At 42.8% G+C, this 27,717-nt stretch overlaps 1 protein-coding gene across 1 annotated transcript in view; it reads left to right on the plus strand.

Annotated features, from left to right (window-relative positions):
* Cdh13 (cadherin 13) overlaps window positions 1-27,717 on the plus strand; it is a 954,417-nt gene that overhangs the window by 426,834 nt on the left and 499,866 nt on the right. The window contains exon 4 of the mRNA XM_036188640.1: window positions 26,619-26,735. Within this exon, the coding sequence (XP_036044533.1) occupies window positions 26,619-26,735 (117 nt within the window). The remainder of the gene's footprint in view (window positions 1-26,618; window positions 26,736-27,717) is intronic.

A 27,717-nucleotide genomic window follows, 5' to 3' on the forward strand; every position in this document is an offset into this window, starting at 1 on the left:
GAAAAGATGTCAGCTCAAAAAGAAACTCCATAGAACTATGGTTGGAAGCGTATATGAGCTTTGAGCTGTGAATAGATATGACCTCCTCTCTCCTGACCCCCAATACTTATAGATTTCTTCATCATAGAGGTCTACTACCTGTTTAGCATGCCTGAGACTAATCATGTGATCCAGGGGGCTAGGTATAATGCAGGGCATTAAGCTATTACAACATCGCTCTGCCTCTCCCAAATTATGTTTTATTAAGCTCAGTTGTCAATATTCAGTCATCAAGAAGGATGATGCCAGGTAAATCTCATGATCTCATCAATACCACTTTACCAACTACAGCTCTTTAGGGACCAGAATTCACAGTGAGTTTTGTATGCTGGAGGACCCACTGTAATTTTTTTTTACCATACTTTTTTGACTATGCTGACTCTCAGAAAAAGCTGTCCTAAAATTGTAATGTGATAAAAATCAATTTTCACATGTAAATCCAGTTGCCAGAGGTGACAATTTTCATATCAGATAAATTGCTTATCTCTGGTTTTGAACTGATGATAATATTAACAAAAATCAGAGCCAGCAAAATTGGCTGACGACAATTACATGCCTGGAACACTTTTTTCAAGGACAAGTCAAGGTAAGGTTTGAACCCCTTTGTTTGGCTGTGACTGTCAAGAGATCTCCCCTACATCCCCTTCATGACTCTGTTATTTCTGTGGGCATATAGAAGTCCTCTTTGGGACTGCTCCCTGTGTGGCAGAAACACTTCATGAACACTCCCTTCTGAGGTCTTTGTGAAGAATCCATTATCTGTATTCACAAGGCACCAGCTTTAAAAATTCCAGCAACATGGGAAGAAAATGTGCTCATGTATTCGGCAGGCACCAGACACACTTCTGACAGAGTACATCTGGCTGCAATTAACAAACACACCTGGATATGAATAGCTTCATTGACTAGAGGTTGGTCTCTCTGATCACTAGGATGTTCTCAGGTAGGTGACTGGCAGGGCTGGATTGGCAGCTCAGCAGTGGCACATGGAAGTTGAATCATGGCTATCTTTCACTCCACCTTTTTAAACTTTGGAGTTAGTCCTCACATTTACCTTCATAGCTAAAGGATAGCCATCCATCATGTTAGTAAGCCTTGGAAGGGAAGATGAGCCAGCACTGACTGTCCTCTTTAAAATGAAAGAAACGTTACCAGAAGAATTCTGCTATGTTTTGCACAGGTCAGAGACTTGTCTCGTCATTTATCCTAGCTGCAAGAGAAGCAGAAAGGAAACGAGCCATTTTACAAGTCTGTTGGTGCCTCAAACAAAATTGAATCTGTACAGCAAGAAAAATGGAGAAATAATAATTTAGGAAGACAACTAGCCAAATATCTTTGTGTCAAATAGATAGAGCTTCTATACCTAAGGCAAGTACCTGGGTGCTCTAGTAGAGAAAGCAGGGCATTGAGATCTTTGTGTGTGCCTCAGCATGCCAACTGACTAGTAAAATGCCAAATACCACCCCACTGTGACTTCAAATTGCTGCCATGTTTATGGAAAAATCAAGAAACAGGTTTTCACAGACATGATCTTGAGGCTACAAGATGATTGAGACATTTGTTCCCAAGAAACATAAACCTGAGCAATGCAGAGTGTTAGAGGGTCTTCAATCTGTTATTGATAAGCTGTGATCCTGGATGAGGTACTCCAGGACTCGGCTTCCTAGTCGGTAAAATAGGAAGAATTCTTACCATGCAACTACCATGAAAATACCACCAGTGAAGGTGGGTAAAAGTGTTCTTTTCAGATCCTGCACTGAAGGTGCAGTCAGGCTGGATTCCTGTCTTTTTCCAAGTCTGCACCAGCTTCTAGTTCCTTAAGGTCTCTATGCCTTCGGCTCCTATGTTCCAAAGCAACATGTGATGACACTGTTCTGACTGCAACTTTTGGGCTGTTCTTTGAAATCAGGGTTTGTGTCAGCCTTCCTAATAATATTTGCTCTGAGAAATAAGTACATAGCCCTGTCTGGAATCCAATTCATAATATTGCTTCAAGGAATATCACAGACAAAATAAAACAGGCAGTGAGTAAAATGACACACTGTAAAAATCTGTGGTGGAAGAAAAATTGACTGAAAGATCAAATATTGCTGGCATTGTGGAACATCACGATGATGACCTATGAAAAATTAGATGTTGTAGAAAGAATGAGAATGAAATAAAATGACAATAGCCAAAACCAACCAGAGGAAATTTATTGTTAGCTAGACATTGATGTGAGAACCCAACAGTCTTGTCAAAAATATAAAAATGCAAAATTGAAGTTGGTAGACTGAGTCCTCCCACAACTCAAACAAACCCATAAGTCAGAAGTACCATTGGTAAGAATTTAATCTGACATAAACAATCAATGAATCAAATCATTGGCATAAAAATTTTATATAGCACAATGAATCCTGATGGAAATCATTTTAGCGAAGTAAAACTGGTCTTCCTAATTTGAAATTCTTTTACTCTGCTGTGTAGAAAACTGATCAATGACTTAATTTGGCTTAATAGAGTTTGCTTTGAGAAATATTACTGGACAAAAATTGTTGAAATAACTCTGATTCACTGTAATAGCTTTGAAATATGTATGAGAAGGTGGCTGAATCTACATAACATGATTGCAGCATCCCACTGCATGCCACCCACACCATTCACAAGCCCTACTTATTAATGTTCTCATCTCTCTCTGGACTGCAAACCTCAAAATATTTATTTTTTAGATGCTACAGTCCCTTCACCATTGAATCAAAAGTGGGTGTTAATCACAAGTGGGTGTCATGTGTGTGTTGTGACTTCACCAACAGGAGGGTCTTGTGAAGTTGGTCAAGAGAGAAGCAAGAGGAACAAATAGGGTGGCTACCACCTTTGCAAATGCTTGCTTTAGAAGAAAGTTCCTGGGCTGGCGAGATGGCTCACTGGGTAAAGGTGCTTGCAGCCAAGCTTGATGACCTATGTTTGAGACCCAGAAACCACTTGGTAGAGAGGCCTGACTTCATGATGCTCATGTAAAAACACACACACACACACACACACACACACACACACACACACACACACACATCAAGTAAGTAAATACTTGAAAGAAAGAGTTTACTTCTGCTCAGGGTTCGAGGGCACAGTCCATCAGGGATGAAAAGTCACAGAGACACGAACATAAGGCAACTAATCTCATGACATCCACACTCAGGAAACAGGGAGAGATGAACAGAGGAGCTCAGATCTAGCTTTCTCTATTTTATTCAGTCCAGGACCTCAGCCCATGGGATGACCCTGTGTACATTTAGGGTGCCTCTTCCCACCTCCAACAACTCAATTTGTTTAATCCCTCACAGAAACATTTTCCCTGGGTGATTCTAGGTCTTGCCTTGTTGACCATTGGTATGACCATCATAGCTTTCATGAGTGGGAGCCCCCAGCTCCCACACTCCAGTACTGATGTATTTAGAATCTACTATTTGGGCTCAGACTTGATCCATATAAGAACTCTCCTTTGGCTCACAAACTCCGATGTCTTTAGCTTACATTGACATCTTTTGTGGTTGACTCTGACATGTTATTTCTCCATTCCAAGGGTGTCTGGTTGGTTTTGTGCTGCCTATTAGGCTTATAACTCACAGAGCTGTGACTTGAAATGTCAGGGTTGTCACTACAACAATGGAGCAAAAAGCAAGCTGTTGACATTCCTTGGGCACAACTTGCAAGACCTTTTCTTGTAACGTTTTCCTATTTCCAGGTGACACCTGCTCACCAAGCCATGGCCCAAGTCCCAGAGATTGTGTGAAATATGTCTTGGTCTGATCTCAGCAGTCATGGGGGCTGAAAGCCACGCATGACAGAACCTTGAGCAGCTGATTTCTTCTGCCAGTCTGGATCCCTCTTTGTCCTATAGAACAACGACGCCATTATCCACTCCATGGGGCTGGTATGGGAAGGGAGCATGGAAATGCTTGTCTACACGGCTCAACATGTTTCAGTCTCTTTTTTTGTTTGTTTATTTGTTTTGTTTTGTTTTTTGTTTTTCAAGACAGGGTTTCTCTATATAGCTTTGCACCTTTCCTGGAACTCACTTGATAGCCCAGGCTGGCCTCAAACTCACAAAGACCCACCTGGCTCTGCCTCCCAAGTGCTGGGATTAAAGGCGTGAGCCACCACTGCCCGGCTCATATTTCAGTCTTATGCATGCTGTGTTCATTTAAATTTTCTGTATTAGAAAATGCTTTGTGTGGAGCCGAAGTGACGACTCAGCAGTTAAAAGCCCTTACTACCCTACCAGAGCACTGGAATTCAGTTCCCAGCACCAACACCTGTAACTCCAACCCCAAGGAATCCAGCACCCCCTTTTGGCCTCTGTGGGTACTGCATTCATAAACACGTGTGTGTGTGTGTGTGTGTGTGTGTGTGTGTGTGTGTGTGTGCACAAATAAATCTTTTTTTTTTTAGAAACAAGAAAATATTTCCTGCAAATTGATGAACTCTGGCAAGTTTCTTGCCAGACTTTTGAAGCTTGTGGCTAATAATTACTGATATATGCAGATGTTTGGAGTTAGAGAGTTCCAGTGACATCACATAAGTCACGCGTGACCCATCAACTGTTTTTAGCAGTAAAGATTTATTAGAACACAGTTTTGCCCTTTCATTATAGACATCAATGCCTTCTCTAGTTTAAGGGCAGACCTGGGGAGTTGCAGCAGAACTATCATGGCATTCAAACTCATTTGTGATCATTTTATGCTTTATAGATAATGGTTGGTGACTTCTGGATTGGCTTGTTGATTGCTTTCTACGTCTATAGGTTTAGATCAACATATTACACAGGCCTATAAAGGACTGTCATCCCACCCTAAATATTTATAGACTGAGGATCACAGTTCCTGAATGACAAGGCCAATAGTTAAGTAGAGCCCAATAATACCAAAACCCATATTTAGTCCTTAGTGTGTAGCATGTAAGTCCTTCATACATTTTACTTTATACTTTATTAGGATATTTTCTGTTACATGATTGTATAGTAATTATATATATACGTGTGTGTGTGTGTGTGTGTGTGTGTGTGTGTGTGTGTTTTAAATGGCCTTATTTTATTTGCCTATATATGTCTTTGATCCATGAGGGCCCAGCAGTAAACAGACCACTTCCTGTGACAGAGAACTATGCTGCTGGCTGGCTGAACATCCTTATAGTCACAGAAAATTTCTTTGTTTCAATCATCCTTGCCATCTCTGTGGTTTGCCAAGTGTGACCATGTAAGTGCTGTGTCCTGTCCCTACAACACTCAACCACATAGCTTGGTCTCTGCCCTGGAGGTAATAAAGGAAGGGGGCTGAGCACACGATGGAAGGTTGCCTTCAAGGGACGCTGAGTTTCTTGAACTGGACCTGGACTAGAGAGATCAGGAGATGCTCCCATGGTGTTTGCAATGTGTTTCTGTCTGATAGCTCTGCTCCAAGGGCTAGCGTTGGGGAAGGAGTCCACATCAACAGAGCTCAGGGTCTTCAGAACTAAGGAGACAAGGAAATTCCATAAGTTAAGGTGTGTACAGGACAGTGACAGTCTGGTAAAAATGTCTCTGGGGCGAGGAAAGGGTGCAACACTAGTGAGCAGCCAATGCCAAACTTTGAGGACGAGGTACCAGTGAGCAATCTGGCACTCTCTAACATCCATCCAATTTGATATTAGATACAGGAACAAAGTTAAAAGTGATAGTGTGGGAAGGCCTTCTTGGACCAAGTCTAAGGCACTGACCACACCATGTAGACTTAAGGTTTTTGCTCATCATTGTCCAACCCTACACTAGGCTACATCTTCCTACGTCTCCATTGTCTTGTTTATAGCTCACACTACCTCCCTCTTTGCCTTGATTTCTGGCTCTTCCTTGCTACTAACCCAACCTACCATCTCTGTGGTTCAGACCACCACAGCCAGTACTGTAGACATGCTTAGATGCTCCCTCTCTAATTTGGTTCAAACAAGGGATAACAGAAGCAGCCTTCCTTAGGCCAGACTCTCCATTCTCAATAATTCTGTCAGATCCACCCCAGGTCTTCTCAAACTGTCTGCTCAGACTGCACAAGCTGGTGATTAAAACTTAGAATAATAATTAGACCCTTTATTTCCAAAGCAAATTTTGTTTCCAGACCAGACTTCAGCATTCATTACAATACGGACTAATAAAAACAAGTCTAGGGCCATATGCTTTTTAAAGCTTTTGTGTTGTAAAATCTGTAACAGCATTAAAATCATTTCGTGAAAAAATAAAATTATTATGATCCCCCAGCAAAACCCTTGGTGAGTAGCCCTTTTGATTTCTCATCCAAGCATATTGCCTGTGTATAAATATGCATGTATGCGAGAGGGCACTGTAATTTCCCATGAATTATCTGATGAACATTTTCTGTGTTGCTGCATGTTGTTTTGTGTTTATTGGTTTAAAAACTGAACCGTATTTCTTCTAGCTGGCAATCCATAATAGCTGTTGAATAAAATGTGCATACTGGAACTGGAGAGATGGCTCAGCAGTAAAAAGCACTGGCTGCCCTAGCCAAGGACCCAGGTTCAATCCCCAACACCCACATGGTGGCTCACAATTGTCTATAACTCCAGTTACAGGGGATAATTCTACAGGCACTGGGGATGTGCATGGTGTACAAATATACATGCAGCAAAATGCTCATGCACATAAAACAAAATAAAATCTAAAAATATAATGTGTGCATACATTGTGGGACATTCCATGGATTTCTTTCTGCTTTCTTTCTCTTTCCCTTCCCCATCCCTTTTCCCCTTCCCTTCCCTCCCCCTTTTTCCTTTCCCCTCCATGCCCTTCCCCCTCACCTCTACCTTTGTCTCATCTTTCCTTTCCTTTGCTCCCTTGTTGGCTGTTGGCTTCCTCTTTGCTCTCTTTTCCTATTTTTCCTGTCTTCCTCTACCATGAGGAAGGAGTATTCTGTGAAAATGCTATGTTGCTTACTATCACTGAAGTGTGTCCCAGGGTTAAATCCTCATCAGCCATGGGAGGAACATGTTTCCCTTCAGGCTGAAAACCCTGATGGCCAAATTATCATGGTCTCTCATTCTCTAAGGAGGAACATCATAGGTAAACTCGAAGCCCACCACATGACTCCAGCTTAGTTCCATTGCCAAGGCTCCTTGGGCCATTGGATTGTGTGTCAAATGGAAGCAAAATGAGTCAAGCTAGGTCCCCATGCTTAGTTCAGCTGTAAAGGTACTGGCTGTCTTACATAGACCCTTTTCAGTTTCTATGATCCCCAAAGAATATCATTTAGATCTGACCACACAGGCTGATCTTAAATAATAAATTGATTTCTTAAGGGACAGATTTTTGTCTGCTTGGTCTGCCATTGCAACTCTGCATCTCAGTGTCTGGGACTTACTGGTGTTTAATAAATACTTATTTTTATGTTTCATGAATCATTTTTAAATGGAATGTCAGGGCTGGGAAGAGGCCTCAGAAGGTAAGAGCCCTCAGTGGGCAAGTGTCAAGTTCTGAGTTTAAATTCTCAGTACTTACAGAAAAAGTTGCCTGTAGCCCAAGTGCCATGTGAGCACAAGAAGGATCCCTGGACTAGGCTGCCAGCCTAGTGCCCAGGTTCAGGGAGAGGCTCTCTCATGGGAATATGGTCCAGAGTAAAGAGGCAGGACACCTGAAGTCCTTCTCTGGACTCCATGTGTACATGGGTGTATAAATCCTTAAGTACAGGTGCATGTGTACGTATACATACACACACACACACACACACACACACACACACATCACATCACACACACATCACACATACAGGCATGCACTGTGACTTTAAAAATGCATGTGACTTTTTTTCAAAATGTAATATCAGGAAGAAAAGAGAATAGACCTTTGCAGTAGTTTAAAGCCATAGTCCTTAAGCCTTTTGAGAATAAATACATCCATCACATGTGATCATCAGTCAATATAAGCTCACAAATAATTTCAGTCAGGTCATGGGACCTTGAAACTTGATTGTAGATGTCAGATGATGCTAGCATCAGAACTCCTGAGTTTGAAAGAATCTCTAGACTCTGATCCTTTGGAATAAGCCTACACATTAAAAGAAACATGGAAATGTAAGTGATCTATGCTACTCACCTTTTTCCATCTGGATTATGCTCACCATTGGGATAGAGAATTATTCCCATGTGACAGAAGCCAGAGGTGGGCTCGGAAAGATTCCAAGACTCATCCGGGCTGGCACAGTGATTCAGCAGAGAGCCTGCCTTTTAATTCTAGTCCCTCCTGGTCTAAACACCTCCCAGGACCATTATACTGATTTTCTCCACCTTTGCCTCCTTCTTTTTTGATTGATGGTTGTTGTTACTGCAGATAATCCGGGCTCCCTTGCAATGTGATCAAGACAGTTTTGCAAGGCGAGGTCTCAGATGATTAGGACAAGGATGGTGCTAAATGCTGGTCTCTGCTTCATCTGGAAATTTCTAACTAGAGTTCATTAACTTGTCACTCCTGGTTCCTTTTGAGCACATACTGATATAATAAAATGGTTCAGATCAATAGACGCCTTAAACGGGCCTTGTCTATCTTCCTTTGTTGCTCATTTCTCTCTTTCTTCTTTTATCATGACTTACTTTCTTTCTCTGCCACTTTAAAAGTGAACTCTTTCCTTCTCACTGACTGTGTGATTCTTTATTCTCTGTACTTCCAAAGCTATCGGGAAACCATGGCCATTCAGCCTTCCCTAAATATACCTATTGTCAACAGAAATAGCAGGCATCTCCCAGAGGACACTTACTACTAGAACAAAGACACCATGAGATTGGAGGCCTTTGAGCTTAGCTTCTCAAAATTATTTTATTATGTATTTATTGATTTATTTATTTGGATGTGTGTGTGTGTGTGTGTGTGTGTGTGTGTGTGTGTGTGCATGCACGCCTGAGAAGGCCAGAAGGGCATTGGATGCCCTGTTGTGGAATATTACTTTAACTATGTAAAGATGTATTACATTTGTTTATGCTATGTTTGTTTAATGATGTAAAGATGTGTTGCTTTGCCTGCCTAAGGCATCTGATAGGTCTAATAAAAAGCTGAATGGCCAATAGCTGGCAGGAGAGGGACAGGCAGGGCTGGCCAGCAGAGAGAATAACTAGGAGGAGGAATCTAGGATCAAGAGAGAGAGAGGAGAGAATGAGGGAGAAGGAGAAGGAGGCACCTGGGGCCAGCCAGCCAGGCAGCCGCCACCCAGACAGACATGGAAGAAGCAGGAAAAGTAGGGCATCCAGAAGGAAAGAAAGGTAAAGAGCCCCGAAGCAAAATGTAGATACAGATAAACAGATTAAATTAAGTTATCAGAACTCGTGAGACAAGCCTAAGATAAGGCCACGTATTCCTAACTAATAATAGGTCTCCATGTCAAGATTTGGGAGCTGGTTGGTAGTCCAAATGAAAGCCTACTACAATCCTCTGGAGCTGAAGTTACTGGTGATTGTGAGCCGCCCAACGTTGGTGCTAGGAACATAACTCAGGTCCCCTGCAAGAGCCATGTGTACTCTTAACAGCTAAGCCATCTCTCCAGCCCCAGTCAAATTTTCTTAAACACTTCTCAGTGTCTATGTGAGTAAATGCCTCAAAGTTTCATAGAACTATTTCATTTGTGAAAATCAAGGTGAAGGTGTTTTCTTAAGCTTTGTACAGTAGCTACAAACACAGAGGGTTGGTGGGAGATTGCTGTTCCTAGGGCCTTTGGGGGGATTCCTTATCAAGAAGAGTATATAGGATGGACAAGGGAAGAAGTGTCTATCAGAAGCATCAATGGTGGCGAGCAAAGTGCTTGCAGTCCTGCTATTAAAGACTTGGATTCTAGACTGCGCTGTCCATGGACATCTGATCCCTTTGGCCTCTGTTCAGTCTTGTCTAGCACTGAGATGGGCTTCCTGGGAGCAGTCCCTGGTCATGAATGGGATGTTGGAAACTGGGAAGCAATCATCAGAATCACATACTTCCATTTTTCCGGCAGGAGAGATGCAGGGCTGTGTTCACAGAAGAGTCGGGCAAAGATGCAGTTATAAAAACCGACAGCCTCAACTGACCCTACATAAAGACCTCAAGGTCATTCTGAATTGAGTCAAGGAGCTGAGATTGTATACCCTCATGTGAATTCACCACTGGAGATGGGCAGTCCCAGGAAGGGTGTATTCATGGGGAAGGTGACTGTCTTCAGGAAAGATAAAATCCTCTCAGTTGATGGCTTTGGGCTGCTAACATCTTAGGACTGGAAGGATTAACCAAAAGTGGGGGCACGTTGGTAACAATTGTGCCATCATCTGGTATGATTTTCATGATACTACATGACCAGTATCCACATCTTACCACAACATACACAAAGCAACACCATCCCTGGTGATCGCTGCAGCAGGATTCTATACTAGCAATGACTCCTCAGATTGTAAAACCCAGTTTCAATGTAAAGGTGATGTTTCCCCCAAGGGAAGTCGCACAAGATCTTTTCTATGATCACCAAACACTCTCAGTGATAAGGAACATAAATACATCTTATAACAATTGACCTCTCTTCATCCAGTTAGTTCTAAAATTCTTTATAGCCTGATTCAGTGATTATGATCCTGCGTGCACTTTCTGTAATCTTGAGTTCCTTTAAAAAAAAAAAAAGTATTTGAAGGCTGTGGAGATGGCTCAGCAGTTATGAGCACTCCATGCTTTTCTTGCAGAGGACCTGGGTTTAGTCTCAAGCACCCACATGGCTTCCATTCAGAGCTCCATTTCCAGGGTATCTAGTAACCTTTTCTGGCCTCCATGGGCAGCAGGTACATAAGCAGAGTATTTACATACATGCAGGCAAGACACTTGTGAACATGAAATAAAAATAAATCTTACAGTAGTGAACATGAAATAAAAATAAATCTTATAGTAGTAATATTTTATACCATGTTATTAAAGGGCATTTTCATTCAAGTATATAATGTATCTGGGTAATATCCACCCTGTTCTCCACTACCCTGCTCTTTTTCACCCCTCTAGTTGGTACCCTTTAGTCCCCTGGATGGTTCTGACTCTAATTCCATGTCATATGTGATTTTATGTAACTACATAAAATATGAGAGCCATAAATGAGAGAAAACATGCAATATTTTTCTTCCAGAACACAACACCTGGCCTAACCTTTAGCATACAGTAGGTGCTTAACACAGGTTTATTGATTTTTTAGTTGAACAAGTCATTGTTCTGAATAAGAACAATGGCTTCAAAGGGTGGGATTCACTCAAATTTTATAGAGCCATATGTCATGTGTCTGACTGAATGATCGTACTGTGGGAAGACCCACATAAGTTCCAGCTTGTTCCTCCTCTTAAGGGCAACAAATACATGCAATGAATGGATGAAACAGTGAGGGGTCCAATACAAGATAGACAGAGAAAGGAGGCACTGATGTCACCATCCAGGGAGCTCTCTAAGTTCACTGGAAGCTAGAGTAACTGCTATTTTATAAAGGTTGAACATGAGTTTAGGAGAAAACGAAAAGAGAAAGGTCTGGAGGAGAGGTTGTCATGCAGTGAAGTATAGGATCACCTTGAACTACAAATCAGCAGAAATGTGTGGTATAGACCTTGCTCCTTTAGGCACCAGCCTGTACCAGCCATCAGGGCACGCCCGAGTGAGCTATGGACTTTGGTCTTGCCCAGCTTGTTTAAGTCAATCAACACTCCCAGGAAATCAACAGCTAATCACCAACACCTAGAATACATATCCACATTTCTCCCCAAGGCCACACAGGGACATATCAAATGTCACCTCAAGGAGAAGGCTTGGTTAGAGATCTGCAGCTGGGGCATGCCTCCTTAGGTAATTCCCCTTGTCTTGGAGAGGTTATCTAGCAGCTACTGCACCTTGGGGTGAAAAGTGTCCTCTCTGTACCAGAGCTGAAGACTGGTCACAGAAATGAAGGTACAATTACAGAAAAATTATCCCTGGGCTGTGACTGCATTTCACGAGTATTTTATTGCTACCACGACTCACGATTTCAATTTTCAGGGCTGAGAGGCTCTGCTGAAGCCTAATTTAAATTCTCCCTTTGAAAGCCTATGCTTTATAGACACGTGTCAGTACAGATTGAGTCCATTCCTGGATTTAATTCTTTTGGACTGACCATAAGACAGTGTGAGAAGACCAGTGTGAAAGCCTATGCAAATAGGACTGGCCAAACATGTACCATTGTTCGTTTGTTTGAATGTATCTCTGTGTGTGGTGTGTGTACATGTGTATATGTGTTCTCACATGTGTATGGGTGCAACTGTATGTGTATACATATAAAGGCTTGAGGCTGATGTTGGGCATTTCCTTCAACCATACTCCACATTATTCACTGAAGCAGGGTCTATTCATTGAAGTCAAAGTCAGCCAGCTTGCTTTGGGGATCTCCTATCTCTCTGTTTTAAACACTGGATTTACAGGCAGGCCACCAGACCCATTCAGCATTTGCATGGGTGCTGAGATCTGAAACCCAGTCCTCACGCAGACACAACAAGTATTTTGCCTTGGAAGGAGCTGCCTTCCCAGACCCACTGTGACTTTTGATGAACACCAAGAGTAGATGGAGTCATCTGTTTCATTTACACTTGAACATGATCATTTCTGTGTCAGGATTGTTCACAGATGAAATTTTAAAAGAAAAAAGTTGGGGATGTGACAAACTATTTCCCAAGTCTTTCTAAGAGTAGTCCTCAGACCATTCTGAAATAGAAAAACCAATCCTAAGCCTGCCTTTTGATTATGTCAGGATGGAGTGTTCCTCTGGAGAAATATTGATATGGGCTCAAATCAATACTAGTGTCTGCATGCCACTGTTTCTCTGTGTACTTAGGAAACATTCCTTCACCTTGTTGAAGCTCAGTGCTACTCAGAATAAGCTGATATTGCCACAGAGGCGGGGGACTGACTTTTCTTGGTTCATCTTTTTTTCTTTCTTTTTTTACTGGAAATATGTATCAAACTGAACCACCAAAGATATATGCAGGCATACACCCAAGACCTGTCAAAGTTTGTGTGGTAAGAATGTAACTTTTGGCAATCCAAATATCTCCAGCTGCCTTTAACCTGTTATAGTGCCAACCTTGCCCCATGATATTTCCCCTTTCCATCCATGCCACTAACATTTCTCTAGAGGAATGAACTGAGAGAGTGACTACAAATTAAATGTGATTCCTTAGACTGGCTTTCATGACAGTGTGTGGGTAGTGAAACAATGCCTGTCTCCCAACAGCGGCTGAGAACCCTGTGTTGCTCAGTACACGAAGCTGACTGTCTCAGCAGTCCTGTTATGCTTCTAAACACCTGATCAAGACAATTCCACCCAGGAAGGCCCAGCAGCTTGCCTTTAGGTTGATTCTAGATCCAATCAAGCTGACAACCACAATTAACTATCACACATCCCTTAAAACAAGCAGGAGAGCTCAAGATTATGGGGTTGCTGCCATGTATGACACTGTCCTGTTGTTTTTAAATAACATATTGCAAGCCGAAGTCAACAGTCAGTGTAGACACAGTCAAAGTCGACAGCATGGTGAACTCTGTCACAATTGCAGCAGTTACAGGGCAGGTGTCTAAGGGTGAACAGAGCTGTACAGCAAACAGCCCACTCATTGCCAGGGGCTATATGGATTCCTGGGTCACCACACCTTCTTCCCTAACTACCACAACTTTCTTGAATATGATAACCAAAGAGAGCATCTGAAAGGAGGTGGAGTTTCTGTGGGAAAGGAATTCATGTGAGACAGGTGCTATAGAGTAAGACACAGAGATAGGGAAAAGTAAAACTTGCTTTGCCTAGAAGTGTAGCTCAGTGGTTGAGCACTTGCCCTGAATATGCAAGGCACTGGGTTTAAGGCCCCGCACTACAAAAACAAACAACGAAATAAACACAAAGTGTTGCTCAATGAAGAAGACGGAGTAGCATTTGATCCTCAGCAGGCAATTCCAGCTGAAAAGGAGTGATAGCCCAAGTCTTAAAGGACCTTTAGGGTCCAGGAAAGAGGACACTGGCCACCCTGTGAGCTACAGGAAACATCGGCTTGCTTGTTAATTTCTCCCAGTAACAAATATCCACTTAGCATCCACTCTGAGCTGTGTTAAGGGTAACTTTTGATGGGTAGAATTACATAATGGCTAGTCTGGACGGCTATCTGGGCAGCTTGATGAGATGGTTAAGCAGGAGAGGCAAGGTAAGATGCTGTTGGGATGGGGGAGATGAGAGGTAGGGCTGATCCTCAAGGTCAGTGACATCTCAGTAGCAAGTTGTCACTGAATCCAAGTTCAAGAACATATCTGTGTATGTTTGAAGTCTTCATTTCACCTTCAGTATTGGAAGATCTTTTTACCAGGTATAGAATTCTGAGTTGGCCATTCCTTTTCCTCTGCTTGCCCTTTAGAAGTCTGCAGCTCCACTGTCTTGTCACTGGCATTGTTCACAGTAGGACATTTGCTGTCATCCTTATCGTTGTTTCCTTGTAGAAGATGTTTCTTTTTTTCCCATAGTGGTTCTTGTGATTTCATTCTTATTACAGCTGTAAGCAATCTGATTGTGATAAGAAACATTCTTCAGGGTAAATCAAGAGGGCATGGGAACAGATATGATGTAGGTGTTGGAAAAAGAGTTCAATAAAGGCCAGCTTACATGGTGTAATTGGGACTGTGATAGCTGTCTTTGTAGGTGCTGAAGGAATACCACTTAGAGAAGTAATACCTAAAATTTGAAGGGTGCTGTGCGAGCATGTTGGGGTGTGTGTGTGCACTGACATTGGCACATAAAGATGTTCCACTATAAAAGTAAAAGCCAGGTTTTAAGATACATAACATGTCACAGTCACATACTTGAAGAGCACCTGAAACTACAAAGTTTAAGTGCTTAACAAGGTGGGCATTCTTGATGCATTCGCTGTTCTGTATTTGTACAAGTGTTCCATATTACAGTAACCTTAAGGTGTGGGAAGTATTATGACCCACTCTCTACATGTGTCAAAACTGGGATACAGAGTGTTTGAATAATTACACGGCATATTTTTAGTCCCGAGGAGTGGTCCAAGTTGAACAAAAGACATCAGATTCATAGTCATCTGTTCAACCGCTGTTCTAAACTGACTCAGAATGTGACAACCAAGTGCAAGAGCAAGCTCTGGACAGAGCAAGGGGACACCACTGTCACCAAGGTCTGTGTGAAGCAGGAAAGACACTGCTTTTAGGGTAATGCCCAACTGTCCCATTCCCTAGCCTCTTATTTAGAGATTGTGGTTTTTATAAATATATAAAATGTGTACAATCTTACAACAAGACATCCAGGGAGCTGTTTTTGCAATCTGTGCATCTCTTAGTCTGGTGTCATTCAGCTATCCAACAAGACAGGATAACTTCTGTGGGTAAAAGTGAGAGAGTTCACAGACATGTTAGATTGATGGATAGATGCAGTCTGCAGGAGAAAGAGAGAGAGAAAGAGAGAGAGAGAGAGAGAGAGAGAGAGAGAGAGAGAGAGAGAGAACAAGGATGTACAAAACACTCAATGTCATCCTTCTGCCCTAGCTATTGGTCTGATAATGATCATTACTTAATGAGAATCTTCTAGAAGCTAAAGACTTTATCTCCCCCCCCCCTCACTGTATTGGACTATTACTCCATACTGACACTCTTCAAAAAAGTTTATTTTAGCTTTGAGACACTATTTGAGACTGGGCTCAAATGCCTCAGTTTCTTCATCTGCATTTAAAGCTAATGAGATAACGTACAATTAAAGTATGCATCACCATGCCTAGCCTGAGCTGAGTACTCAGGAGGTTCAACATGATGGCACTGTTATCTACCTCCTCTAGGTGAGGACTTCCAATCTGTCCATCAACATCACCCAGGCTGTCCTGTAGATGCAGGTTAGCATTCAGCCAAGCGGCCCATCCATCAGCGTCCATCTCCACTTCTGCTAACAGTCAGTAAACACAGTGTAGCATCTCAGCGGATGTTATTGCTCCATTCAGGCTCATCTTGCCTTCTCAGCTACATTAATTCATCACTCGTTTGATTCATATGTTGTTTGAGCTCAAAACAGGTGCCGGAACTGCTCTGTTTTACCAGGGTTAGGGTGTTAAATGTGAAGAGAAAAATGAAATCCCTGCCTTATGGCTCTTAGGCTTTAGTGGGCAGTGGTGGTGGGGGCAACACAGACAAAATAATAACAGTAAGTAAAACATGAGGCCTTTGGATAGTAACAGGTGCTGTGGATGCAAATCAAATGCTGTAGGGAAATGAGAAGTTTGAGGATGCTGGTGTACTTAGGATGTTAGGCCCAGGGAAGACTTCTCTGCATGGTCTGGGTGACTACCTGTTTCAGCGAAGAGGAAACAAATGCTCAGAGAAAGGTCACAAATTTCCTGATGCCACACATTCCAGAGGCAGGATAGGAGAGCAAGATGGCAAGATTCAGTGCAGGGCATTTCAGTCTGGCAGGCGGCAGCTGAGCCTGACTGGCGCTCCATCACTGATGCCCATGGTCCTGTTGTCCTCTCGGAAATATGTCTTCAGTTTCTTCCTCTTTGTGATTTTACCTCACTGTGTGTAACTGCACATAAGGCTTAGGATCAGCTCCCACCAGCTGGGTAGCGCCAACACCTACTGCCCTCAAGTCACTCAGAAGCAGCCATTCCCCTAAGGGACCCAGCACCCCTGGACATACACCTACAGAAAAGAGGGTGAGTTTTAGCCCTTGCCTATCTCCCCCAGGGGGTTTTGTGCAGTGCACAACCTTCACAACAATAAATGGCAGCCTGACACCTCCTCAGATACAATTTTGTATTTCACACACCATTTAACTAATGGAAACCACATAATAGGCACTCAGCGAATCGCGGTTGATTACATTCTTTCTCATTTTTCATCTCCTAATATGATTAAGATCCTTTGTATTTCAACTCATGGTAAAGGATGGAAATTAAGTTATTATTATCCACAAATCCAGGCGTTATTGAACACCTACTATAGGCCAGACATTGGGCTGAGTGGTGGTTGGTGACTTACATGTGTGGGATTTACATGCTAATGGAAAAGCAGAATAATAAATGAAGTAAGGTGGTATATGTAGGGAAGAGAAAATAGAGCATGGAAGATGAGGGGTACGCACTGGATAGAGTGGCTCAGCCAGAGCTCGCAAAGTAGGGTTCCTCTAAGTGTTAATATGAATGAAGAGAAAAATAATGACTGTAGTTGAAAGAACAGCACCCCTTCCCCAGCTGAGGTCCACATGCTAATCCTTCAATCCTAGGAATGATTTGCCTTTCAGGGCAAAAGAAATTATATTAAGGAGTCAATGAGACAGCTCCGTCAGTAAAGTGTTTGCATGCAAGCATAAGGACCTGAGTTCACTCCAGGCAGAGGCAGGCAGATCTCTGTGAGTTCAAGGTGAAGCTGATCTATATACTGAGTTCAAAGACAGCTAAGGTACATAGTGAGACCCTGTTTCAAAAGCAAAGAGGGGGAGGGATATAGGTTAAGAGTACTGACTGCTTTTGCAGAGGACCCAGGTTCAGTTTCCAATGCCCTCATGGCAGCTCACAACCACTGGTACTCCAGTTCTAGGAGATCTGATGCCCTCTTCTGGCCTCTTTGAGCACTACATACATATAGTGCACATACATACATATAGGCAAAATATTTAGACACATAAAACTAAAAAAATGATATTGGCTAAGACCCAAGTGGTAGCAACGAACATGAGGGGCCAGGTAAACACAAAAGATGATTTGAAGATTAAACTCAAGAACCAGACCATAGATAATCACCATCCAGGACTGTTTCTCTGGAAGAGATCTGAAACAAAATTCTTTCAGTAATTAAAATTTTCACAGGGAAAGTAAGCTATGCAGGAATCAGGAGGCAGAGTGGATTACTATCCAGACATCAGATTAAAATAATGCAGGTTCAAGTCCCAACTCCTCCACTCTCCAAAGCATGTGCCTGGGCTATGTGTTCAAATATTCCCAACCTCAGTTTCCTCTTCTGGAGAAGAAAGTCCAGTGACATGTCCCAAGGACAATGTGGGTGTAGATTAAAGGAGAAAAGTGTTTGCAAGGCCCACGTGTAATACCTAGCAAGCCCAAAAAATACTCTCTCTGCTGCCCTGGAAGCCATTGGATTGCACAAGTGTCTGAAAGGTGCATTGAGCATTCAAGAACTCCATGTGGAAGGGAAGTAGAAAACATTGTTTCCTGTGGGGTGAGTTCAAAGAGCAACTGGGGTGCAGACACAGCTCCCTAGGTCCTAGAGAAGATTTTCAGAGCTCAGTCATCAAACAGTGTCTGCATTTGCCAACTGTGACTCCCAAAGAGGAGCAGGGCCCTTCTGGCTCTTAGGGAAGAATGTGAATTATACGGCAATTGAATATTTATTACAAGCACCTCTTTCTCTAAGCACATGTTTTACCATCTCAACATCAAACCATCCGGCCCAGAGAAGACTCAGATGTGGGAGAATATCAAATGTGTTTTTCTCTCTTTCTTATTATTTTTTTTTTGTCCTTTTTCATGGTAGATCTGATGCACCTTTGAATCTTCAAAGGATGCAGTAATCAATGACGTGGGGAGACAGGCGACAGCACGCCCGTCATCGTAGAGATGAATTTATTAATGTAAACGGCATCGTGTGGAAGAGAGATGGTGCTGAATTAAAATGTGAGGACCTGTGATCCAACAAGAAATGTAGAACAAAAGGAGCAGAGGGAGACTGAGCAGGGAGATAAAAGACACTTTGCCGATTCCAGGCTCTGCTGAAGAGAGCGACATAAAAGAGGTTATCGCCGAAGTGTGCTACGGCAACCCTGGTTTCTTAATTAAAATGTCTCCAAGAAAGGAGGTAGTGGGAATAGTACCAGGGGTGTGGGCAAGATGACAGTGACATAGAAGAAATGCAGGGATTCAGAAGAGGGGATTGTTCAGGGTAAATATTGGGAATCCGTCTCTGAGCTCTGGTCGTGGAGAATATTAAAAATTGTAAGGGGTAAGAGAGCAACTGACTTTGGCAGCTGGTGGCAAATAGCATTTTTTTTTTTAATGAAAATAGAGATGGTGTGTGTGTGTGTGTGTGTGTGTGTGTGTGTGTGTGTGTGTGTGTGTCTCCACATGCCACATGAGTGTGGGTGCCCACTAAGGCCAAAAGAGGGCATTGGGACCCCTGGAGCTAGAGTTACAGGTGGTTGTGACTGCCATATGACTGCCAGGGACTGAAGCCAGGCCTTTTGCAAGAACAGGAAATCCTCGTAACTGCTGAGCCACCTCCAGCCCTAGGAAACAGCTTTCTAATTTCAGAGTTGGCAGCCATTAGCATCAAGAAAAAGACCCCAAATGACAAATAGACAAAATATGAGAGCAGAGGGACTCTGCAAACAAATCCAGAGAGTGAGTCCAGGCAAAAAGGACTACCTTTCCTTCAACGAGTTCCTGTTGGGCAGGGAAGACAGTTCAGTGGGTAAAGACGCTTCCCTCCAAGACTGAATCTAAACCCTCGGGCCCTCATAGTGAAGTGAGAACTATGGAGGTTGGCCCCTGGCCTCCACATGTATGGATGGTGCAAGTGCCCACACAGATAAATAAACATGCTTTTAAAATATATTCTTATGTCTGAGAAAGAGACACACTGCTCTGGAGGAGCGCAGAGGACAGAACCACCTGCTTGCACTGTTGATAAAGCTGACCACTGCCTCTGAGTTGGCTCCAGAATAGCCCAGCTCCATCACTGTTATCTAAATGTCTCCTTGAGCTAGCACCTGTGACGTTGCGCTTCATTGCAGAGTAGCTAGCTGCACTGTCCACAATGGCAGCCAGCATGGTCTCCCGCCAGCTAATAAGGTGACTGAGTTGCCAGGGAGAAGGGAGCTGGCATCCTTTCCACTCCAGTGACAAAAGCATCAGGTGATGGGTTAAAGGTAGAACTGCTTCTTCCCTGAAGTCACCCTGAGCCTTTGGAATATAAAGAAATGGGTCAGGCTTGCTGTGCACTATCAGAGAGCATTTACCAACACATACTATTTATTAAAGTTTAAAGAAAATGTCTGCATTGACCAGAAGTGATTAGAAAGCATCCCTAAACCAGTCTCAAACCTGAACTGGAGACAAAGAAGGGGAGTGTGGGTGGTTGAGCTAGAACAGAAGTTTCCCCATTTCTTTTGAGGATGTATAGAGCCTGAGGGATCAGTGGATAGCTCTTTGTGACTATTATGGAGAGAACCCATAGCCAACACTCTGTACATACCCACTTGAATGTCAAAGGATTATTCTTTTGAGGGTGGGTGTGATGGTTGGTCTTAAATGTCAACTGGTTACAAAGTAGGATCACCAGAAAAGGTCATCTCAATGTGGGGACTGTCCTAATTAGTGGGCCTATGGGTGTGTCTGTACTATTCTCCATGGATAAGAGTCTTGATGGTTAACTAAAGTGGGAAAACCCACTCACTGTTTCATAGGCTGAGTCCTAGACTGCATGGAGTGAGAGAAGCCAGCTGAGCATTCTCTCTGCTCTTGACTATGGATGTGACCTGATTAGCTGTTTGAGTTCCTGCCTTGACTTCCCCTCAATGAGGGGCTGGAACCTGAACCCATAAATTAAACAAACTCTTCCTCCTTACGCTGCTTTTAGTCATAGACATCAAGTGACAGGGTTTCATGAAGGGGGCTTCCTTACAGCCCATCTCTCTGTTCTGAACTCTGGCAGATGTGGAAAGCAGTATTCCCAGAACTTACATTCTTGCACCTAGAACGCAGACTCAGATTAATTCAGCTGTGGAGGCAAGGGGCTCTGTGTGTATTAGGAAAACAAGCCCATTTGTAAAACACTAGCAGATCCCTCCAGGTGCTCAGAAGTAGCTATTTAGCATGAATATTTCATCAATGCCAGAGTAGATTGAAGAAAATTCTTTCCATTATATCCCCATCACCATTGCACGTGGTTGAATGGACTTCTGACTAAAGAATCTAAATATGCTTAAAACATTTTCACCTCCAGTGGAACGAGCGGGGCCTGATTGGGTTGTTATTTTCCTGCTTCATGAAATATTTCAGGGACAATTGTGTCTTGGGTGTGTTGTTTAGCAAATTTTTATCCAAAGCCAGAGCCATTGGATTATTTTTTAACTGGCAGCTCGGATGTGGATAAGTTGGCAGTTTAGAGAAAACATCTAGGGCCTGTTGCTGTGCTCCCTGCACTTTAATTTTTAAGACCAACTTTTAGTGCACACTGCTGGGCTTGGTGGAATAAGTGCCAGGGAACAGAGAATGTTTAAGTGGGGGTGAACTTCAGGGTTCATACCCCATACCCCAGGTGTTGCAGAGGCTTCTCCTGGGGTCCAGAGAACTGCCTGCTGTGCTGGATGTGCCTGACATCTCCTTTCCCATCCTCTGCAGAACTTCTCAGGCACTTGCTCTCTCTGCTTCCCAGCTCCACCAATGTTGGCCTGTGGTTTCCTTCTGCCTCTGGGCCTTCTTCTGTTTAGCCCCAGGCCTGAAACCAGGCCCCTTCCTTGCATCCCTTTTTCCAGAGGAAAAACCTTGAACTCATGTTTGAGACAAGATTGATGAGTGGAAGGACAGATGGAATTGGCCACACAGAAGAGGGCGGGGTTCAGGAGGGACAGTGCCTGCTGAGGTCTGCAGCAGCATCAAGAACCACACTTCCTGAGCGTGCCCTGCCTCCCTGGTTCTGGGGACTTCATTCTTGGTTATACCTATGTGCTTCCACGTTGTTAATAAGGGGACAGGTTGTATTTTTAAAAGACTTTTCTGTATAGTAACTTCTAGTGTCGCCTCTCAAATCCCCAACACTCACAGGGAAACCTGTAACTTCTTTATACCATTGACTATTTTCATCAGAGCATCATCCTTTCCATCCTAAACATATATGTCAAAGCCAACATCGTAGACCCAGGACCCTGGGAATGTCCCTCCTCAGAGCTCCACACTTGGGTGCTTGGTTATTTAGCCACACATATGAGAGTGTTTCCTTATGCATTCATTTCTTTTTTAATATTGTGGTAGGTTAATTTGTTACCCTGAAATAAAAGGAACACAGGGAACTGAAGTAAATATTTGCTTCTGTAATTAATATCATCTAAATAGATGGATGATTAATTTCCCCAATAATGATCTAAGAATGCCTGGACAAGACTAATGAAGCCAATATGGAGACCAGGAAGTTTTCTTCTAGTCCAGGTCTCTCAGGAAAAGGATCTCACTGGGGTCTCCCAGCTCCCATCACTACCACTCAATGCTGTCACCCATAGCAATATCTCACATGTCCAGCTGGCTAAATGGTAGCAAAATATGTCATTTCCACAATTGTCACTTCTAAGGGGGTCACTAAGCAAATATTTAAGTGATTTCAGCAGGATATTGACCTATCTAAAGTCACTGGAAATTTTCACTTTCCATCCTTCTGCTTCAATGGTGGTCTACTCATTGTATGTGGTACTGGGTTTCATAAAGCTGTTGTTACATGAGTATATGATGCACTTGGGCCATGATCTTCTTACCCATATCCATCCCTGCCCCAATTTCATAGCAACAGTTATGTTACCAAAATATCTTATCAATGGCTTTCCTTATTGGAAATGCTGTTTCTGGTGTCACTAGCCATTATTTCTAGGAAGCACACGCATTGGAGGCTCTGAAGAACCTTCTACCCATTTACTCCTGTTGTATGCCAGCAGCCCTTGAAAACTGTGAATGCCTTAGTTTCCAGTTGTTGCTTGACTTCATGCCATCCCAGGGCCCCACCAGCCAATGTCATCTCACCTCACCTTTAAAGAAAATTCTGTGTCCTCTTGTGACAAGATGATCTCCAGGACAAGCAAGGGGTGGCAGAGGCATCTGGTGTCAGAGAACCTGGACAGACACATCCATTAGCACAGATCCCATCCCAGACATTTCTGCCCATGAGCACTGAGGTTCTTCAGCGACAAACATACAATTAGACAGACCCATAACTGGTAGAGACAGAAGCAGAGCCATGAGCTTAGAAACCTGACATAAAGGCCAAGGTGTCTAGGAACAGAAGGAAGAAGACTGCCCTGCCCCATTTGCTCTCTCCAGGGGCTTCTAGGGGACCTTCAGAGTTAGCATGTATGTGTGTGAAGCAACTCCACATGTGCTCTGACCCTCAGAGTCTGTTTCCCAAGGCCCAGAGTCTCCTGTTTCTTTGCTCCAACATTTCACATCTGGGTTGAAACTTCTGTGCCTGCACCCCACATCTTGGGAGCTGGGAAAGGTGAGAGGTGGACCAGCACTGTGTCTTTAATGGCTGGTATGCTGAGAAGAACTGGGCACCAGGAGCAGGCCCAGGGCTCAGGGACACCAAGAACAACAGCATCACCCTCAGCAGGCTTGCAGATACAAGTGAGCCCTTCATCACAAACAATGGAAAGTTTGTTGCTGAGGACACAGGGTGCTTTTTCATAGCTTTGGACACATTTACACACACGCTGTCATAATGAACGGAGGTCTCTGTAGCAGTATTACAGCTCTGAATCACCAATCCCTTACATATGCATAGCGCCTTAAATCTCCACACAGGGCTGTCCTACACATTCACTCATGGGCAGTGCTTGAAGTTGTTGGTTTTCTTAACTGTAAATGAGATTTGGATGTATCACATATTTTACTTATGTTCTACTCTTTTGCCATCCCCCAGTAAAGCAAGAGCCTCTTTGGAGATGCTATATATATATGTTCTATATAATAGAATCCATTCTCTTTTCCCTGGTCTCCTGGCTTTTCCTTCTTGCCAGCTTGTTTGTTTGTTTGTTTGTTTGTTTTTGTTTGTTTTCAATTGAGTTGTGTTAGGGTTATCGTGCATTGTTTCATTTGGTTGGCTGAGTTTCTTGTTGATTGGTTTTGTCCTCTTTGCTAGTTTTTTCCACTATCATTCATAAACACACACACACACACACACACACACACACACCAGGTGGAGGGAAGAAAGGGGGAAAGAATGAGAGAGAATCCAGTGTTCTGTCTTTGCCTGCCTGTGGAAACTATTGTCTTCCTAGAAACCAACCATCATTCTTATGCACACATGAGTGTGTGTGTGTGTGTGTGTGTGTGTGTGTGTGTGTGTTATGCAAGTGCACATGTGTGTGCATGTGCATGTGAAGGCCATAGAACAACCTTGAATGTCATGTTCATGAATGCTGCCCAACTCCTCTGAGATAGCATCTCCCAGCCAGAGAGTCTCAGTAATCCTCCTGACTCTACTCCCAGTGATGGGATTCCAAGTACACATCACTTGGTCCAACATTTTAAAATGTATTCTGGAGATCAAAATTGAGGTCTCTGTGCTTGCAAGGGAAATGCTTTTCCAATTGAACCACTTTTGTAAATGGAGCTGGAGAGATGGCTCAGAGGTTAAAAGAGCACTGTTTGCTCTTCCACAGGGCCTAGGTCCATCCAGCATCAGTCTTGCAGTTTCAAGTACACAGGGCAGTGGTATGAAAGGCATTCACACTGCTGCCTGGTCCAATCCCAGAATGCTGTTTACAGAACTGAATATGTGTCCCATTAAATAACAGGTTACATCTTCTCTTGGAATCTTGGAAAACTAACTTATGACAAAGAAAAAGATTTTGATAGGTTTGCAACAATTATTCTGGTCTGTGAAGTGCTCTGATTGTAGCTTCATTTTCTCAGCTTAGAAATACCATTTTAGTAAATCAACCATGCTTTCCAAAGACTCCTTAGTTTATATTTTTATATTATTCTTTTATAACACAGTCATGTAATCTACAATGGACACAACAGGATGTTCTCTAGAAATACAGTTTGTGATATTCATTATCTCTGCTAGTTAGGCAAATTTAATTGGGGTTAATTCTTACATAATCTGTCCAAACATTCTTCATTGTTCAAAAAGAGATATGGATTTATTGGAAGGATTTTGTAACTATAAGGGGCTGGCACACATTAAGTATCTCCATGTTGGCCAACACACACTTGCTATATCGCTATTCTAGCATCTTGTGGAGGGGCTTGAGGTGTGGGTCTTCCCACACTGTGCTCATGTGGGAATCTTATCCTTGCTGCTCAACACTGGCCTGGTTTTTACTTTTGTGTTTTGTGTGTCCTGTCTCGCTAAGTTCTTCTGTGAAGTTTTCTTCTTTCTTCAGCCATTAAAGGCTAGGCTCACAACCAAACATATGAGCTTAGCACCTAGGTGTATTCCTAGGGTGGAATTACAGAGGAAAGAGCTATGGATATTTGCAAGGCTCTTGATAAACAAATACTGCCCAATGGCTCTCCACAAGACCATTAGTCTGTGTTCTAAGAAAAAACATTCAAGAGTACGAGTGTGAGTGTTTGTGGAGGTGTTCAAAAACGTTAGCTGCTCTTGTGTCTTGTTGGACTGTCCTATGTGTACTTTTCTCTTAAAACTATAAAATACAGGTGTACACACACACACACACACTGTTATGAGCCAGGGGCTAATGATAGCATGATGTTATTATTTACCACATTGTCTTGATGGGAACTCACTACGACATGAAGTCTGAGTTGCTTGCTCCTCGTGATACAGAAGATCCTTTTAATTAGCATGTGGTATTTGTTGAGATTGATTTACGTATTAAAAGTGGTGCTCTGTTTGCAACTCATTTTTCTCCAGCCCTCTAATTAGATCAGGGTTGTCCTGCCTGCTACCCCCACCCTGGCTCCTCTCTCCCCTTTCTTACCTCTCTGTAGGCAACAGTTTGAAGCTCGAGTTTAACACTGTGGGTCTTCAGTATGTTTATTTTTATGTTTTCTTCTTTTAATATAATGAGACATTAGCACTTGATGTGAAATAATGATTCAGTCTCCTTTGTTGAACACAGTTCTTTAATTAAAAAGGTATAACCTCTCAAATTGGAGTCAATGGTATATTGAATTTAAAAAAGAAAGGATGTGAAATTGGGGGTTAGAGAGGTTAAGGAACATCTGGGAAGAGTTGAGGTGAATATGATCAAAATACACCATATGAAATTCTCAAAGAATTAATTACAATAATGTTTTAGATGTGGAACTCCTGACAGCATGTCTTCGGTGAGTGAATATGAATACTTCCCTGGGGAATGCACTCCAAAAGGCACTCCTGCTCATGGCATGGGAACCATCACCTGCATCTCCATGAGGCCTGAAGTGTTTACAAAGCTGTCACTCACTGCTTATTACCCCGCTTCTCTAGCTGGCCATGAAGGGAGCCATGCTTAGGTCCAGAAATTGCTTGCTGACCAGGTGACTTCTATCTGTTTGGCAGATTAAGACCAGTCTATACAGTATAAAAGGTGTATAAACCCAGTGTGGCACTTTAAGTAGATAATTCAGAAGTTAGAATTAGCTGGCTTAATAATCATCATGGTGAATCATAATGTCAACTTCCATGTGACTCTAAGTATGCACTTGGTCATTCTAAAGATATTTGATGGAGTAAAATTGACAATATCTAGACAGCTGTGTCCTTCACAACAAAGCAAAGTATCCAGGGTAGACTGATCCTTTCTTGTCTGTGGGAGACCTTAGTCAGTTCATCTTGTTTTCTCTTTTAGGATATATTTAAATTTGCAAAGACATCTCCTGTCCCAAGACAAAAAAGGTCCATTGTGGTGTCTCCCATCTTGATCCCAGAGAACCAGAGACAGCCCTTCCCCAGAGATGTTGGCAAGGTAAGTGGGACAAAAGACAAATGGCACAGAGTGTCTCTATTAGGGGATGAGCATGCACAACACAAGTTGGCTGTGACGGTTGTGATTAGCTGGAACTGGCCTCCATTACTGCATGGTAAGAGGTCAGAACGATCTCCTCAAGATAGGAATTTCAGCAATCATTTTTACAAAGGAGAAGAAACAAGACTGTGGGAAAGTGGCAACCATATAGCATAATCATGGGATCTACAATAAAAAAAATCTAAACAAAAAGTAACTTTGAAGTGATATTATGAGATGTCATTGGTTAACAACCAGCTGCTTTGTCTTTGTAGCTGATGTCCAGGTGACAGGTTGACTCCTGGGTGCTGAAGTTTGTTTTCGTTGAGATCCTGTTTTTCAAATGTGTCAGTCCAAGCTCACTGTTGGGGCAGCTTCCCAGAATCAAAACCAGATTACAGGAACTCAACCACACTAACTAGATTCAAAGCACTGCTGCTTGAGTCTGAACAACCAAGTCCTCAGGAGAAAACAGCCACTGTTAAATGGACCACAATACTGATGGTGCATTGCATCAAAAAAGAAAGAGAAAAAAGAAATCAGCAATTTGAGCTTAATGATGTGACTATCTGTTTTTGGTGATTCAGGACTTGGGCCACTTCCTGTCTGTGAACTAGAAAGGCTCTCTGCTGAGCTGGCAGAAGGGGCTGACTTTACCCTGATAAGAAGGAGCAAGGACTAAATGGATACGTTGTTTCGGATTAGTTCACCTTAAGGAATAAAGCAGAGGGGCATCCTTGACCCCTTGGCTCAGATGCACTAAGCCATCCATAATTGGTTGCTATGAATACCCTATTTTTCAGAAATCTGAACCATTTTAAATCACTCTGATTATGTGTACCTGGCTGCAGGTGACTCTACTCTGTCTTTCTCTGCCCTATTGAACCTAGTACAAGAGTCTCATCCAAAACAGTAGCCTCCTGGCTCCACAGAAATGTCAATG

Source organism: Onychomys torridus, chromosome 5 (assembly GCF_903995425.1).
Source record: "Onychomys torridus chromosome 5, mOncTor1.1, whole genome shotgun sequence".
NCBI classification, from domain to species: domain Eukaryota; kingdom Metazoa; phylum Chordata; class Mammalia; order Rodentia; family Cricetidae; genus Onychomys; species Onychomys torridus.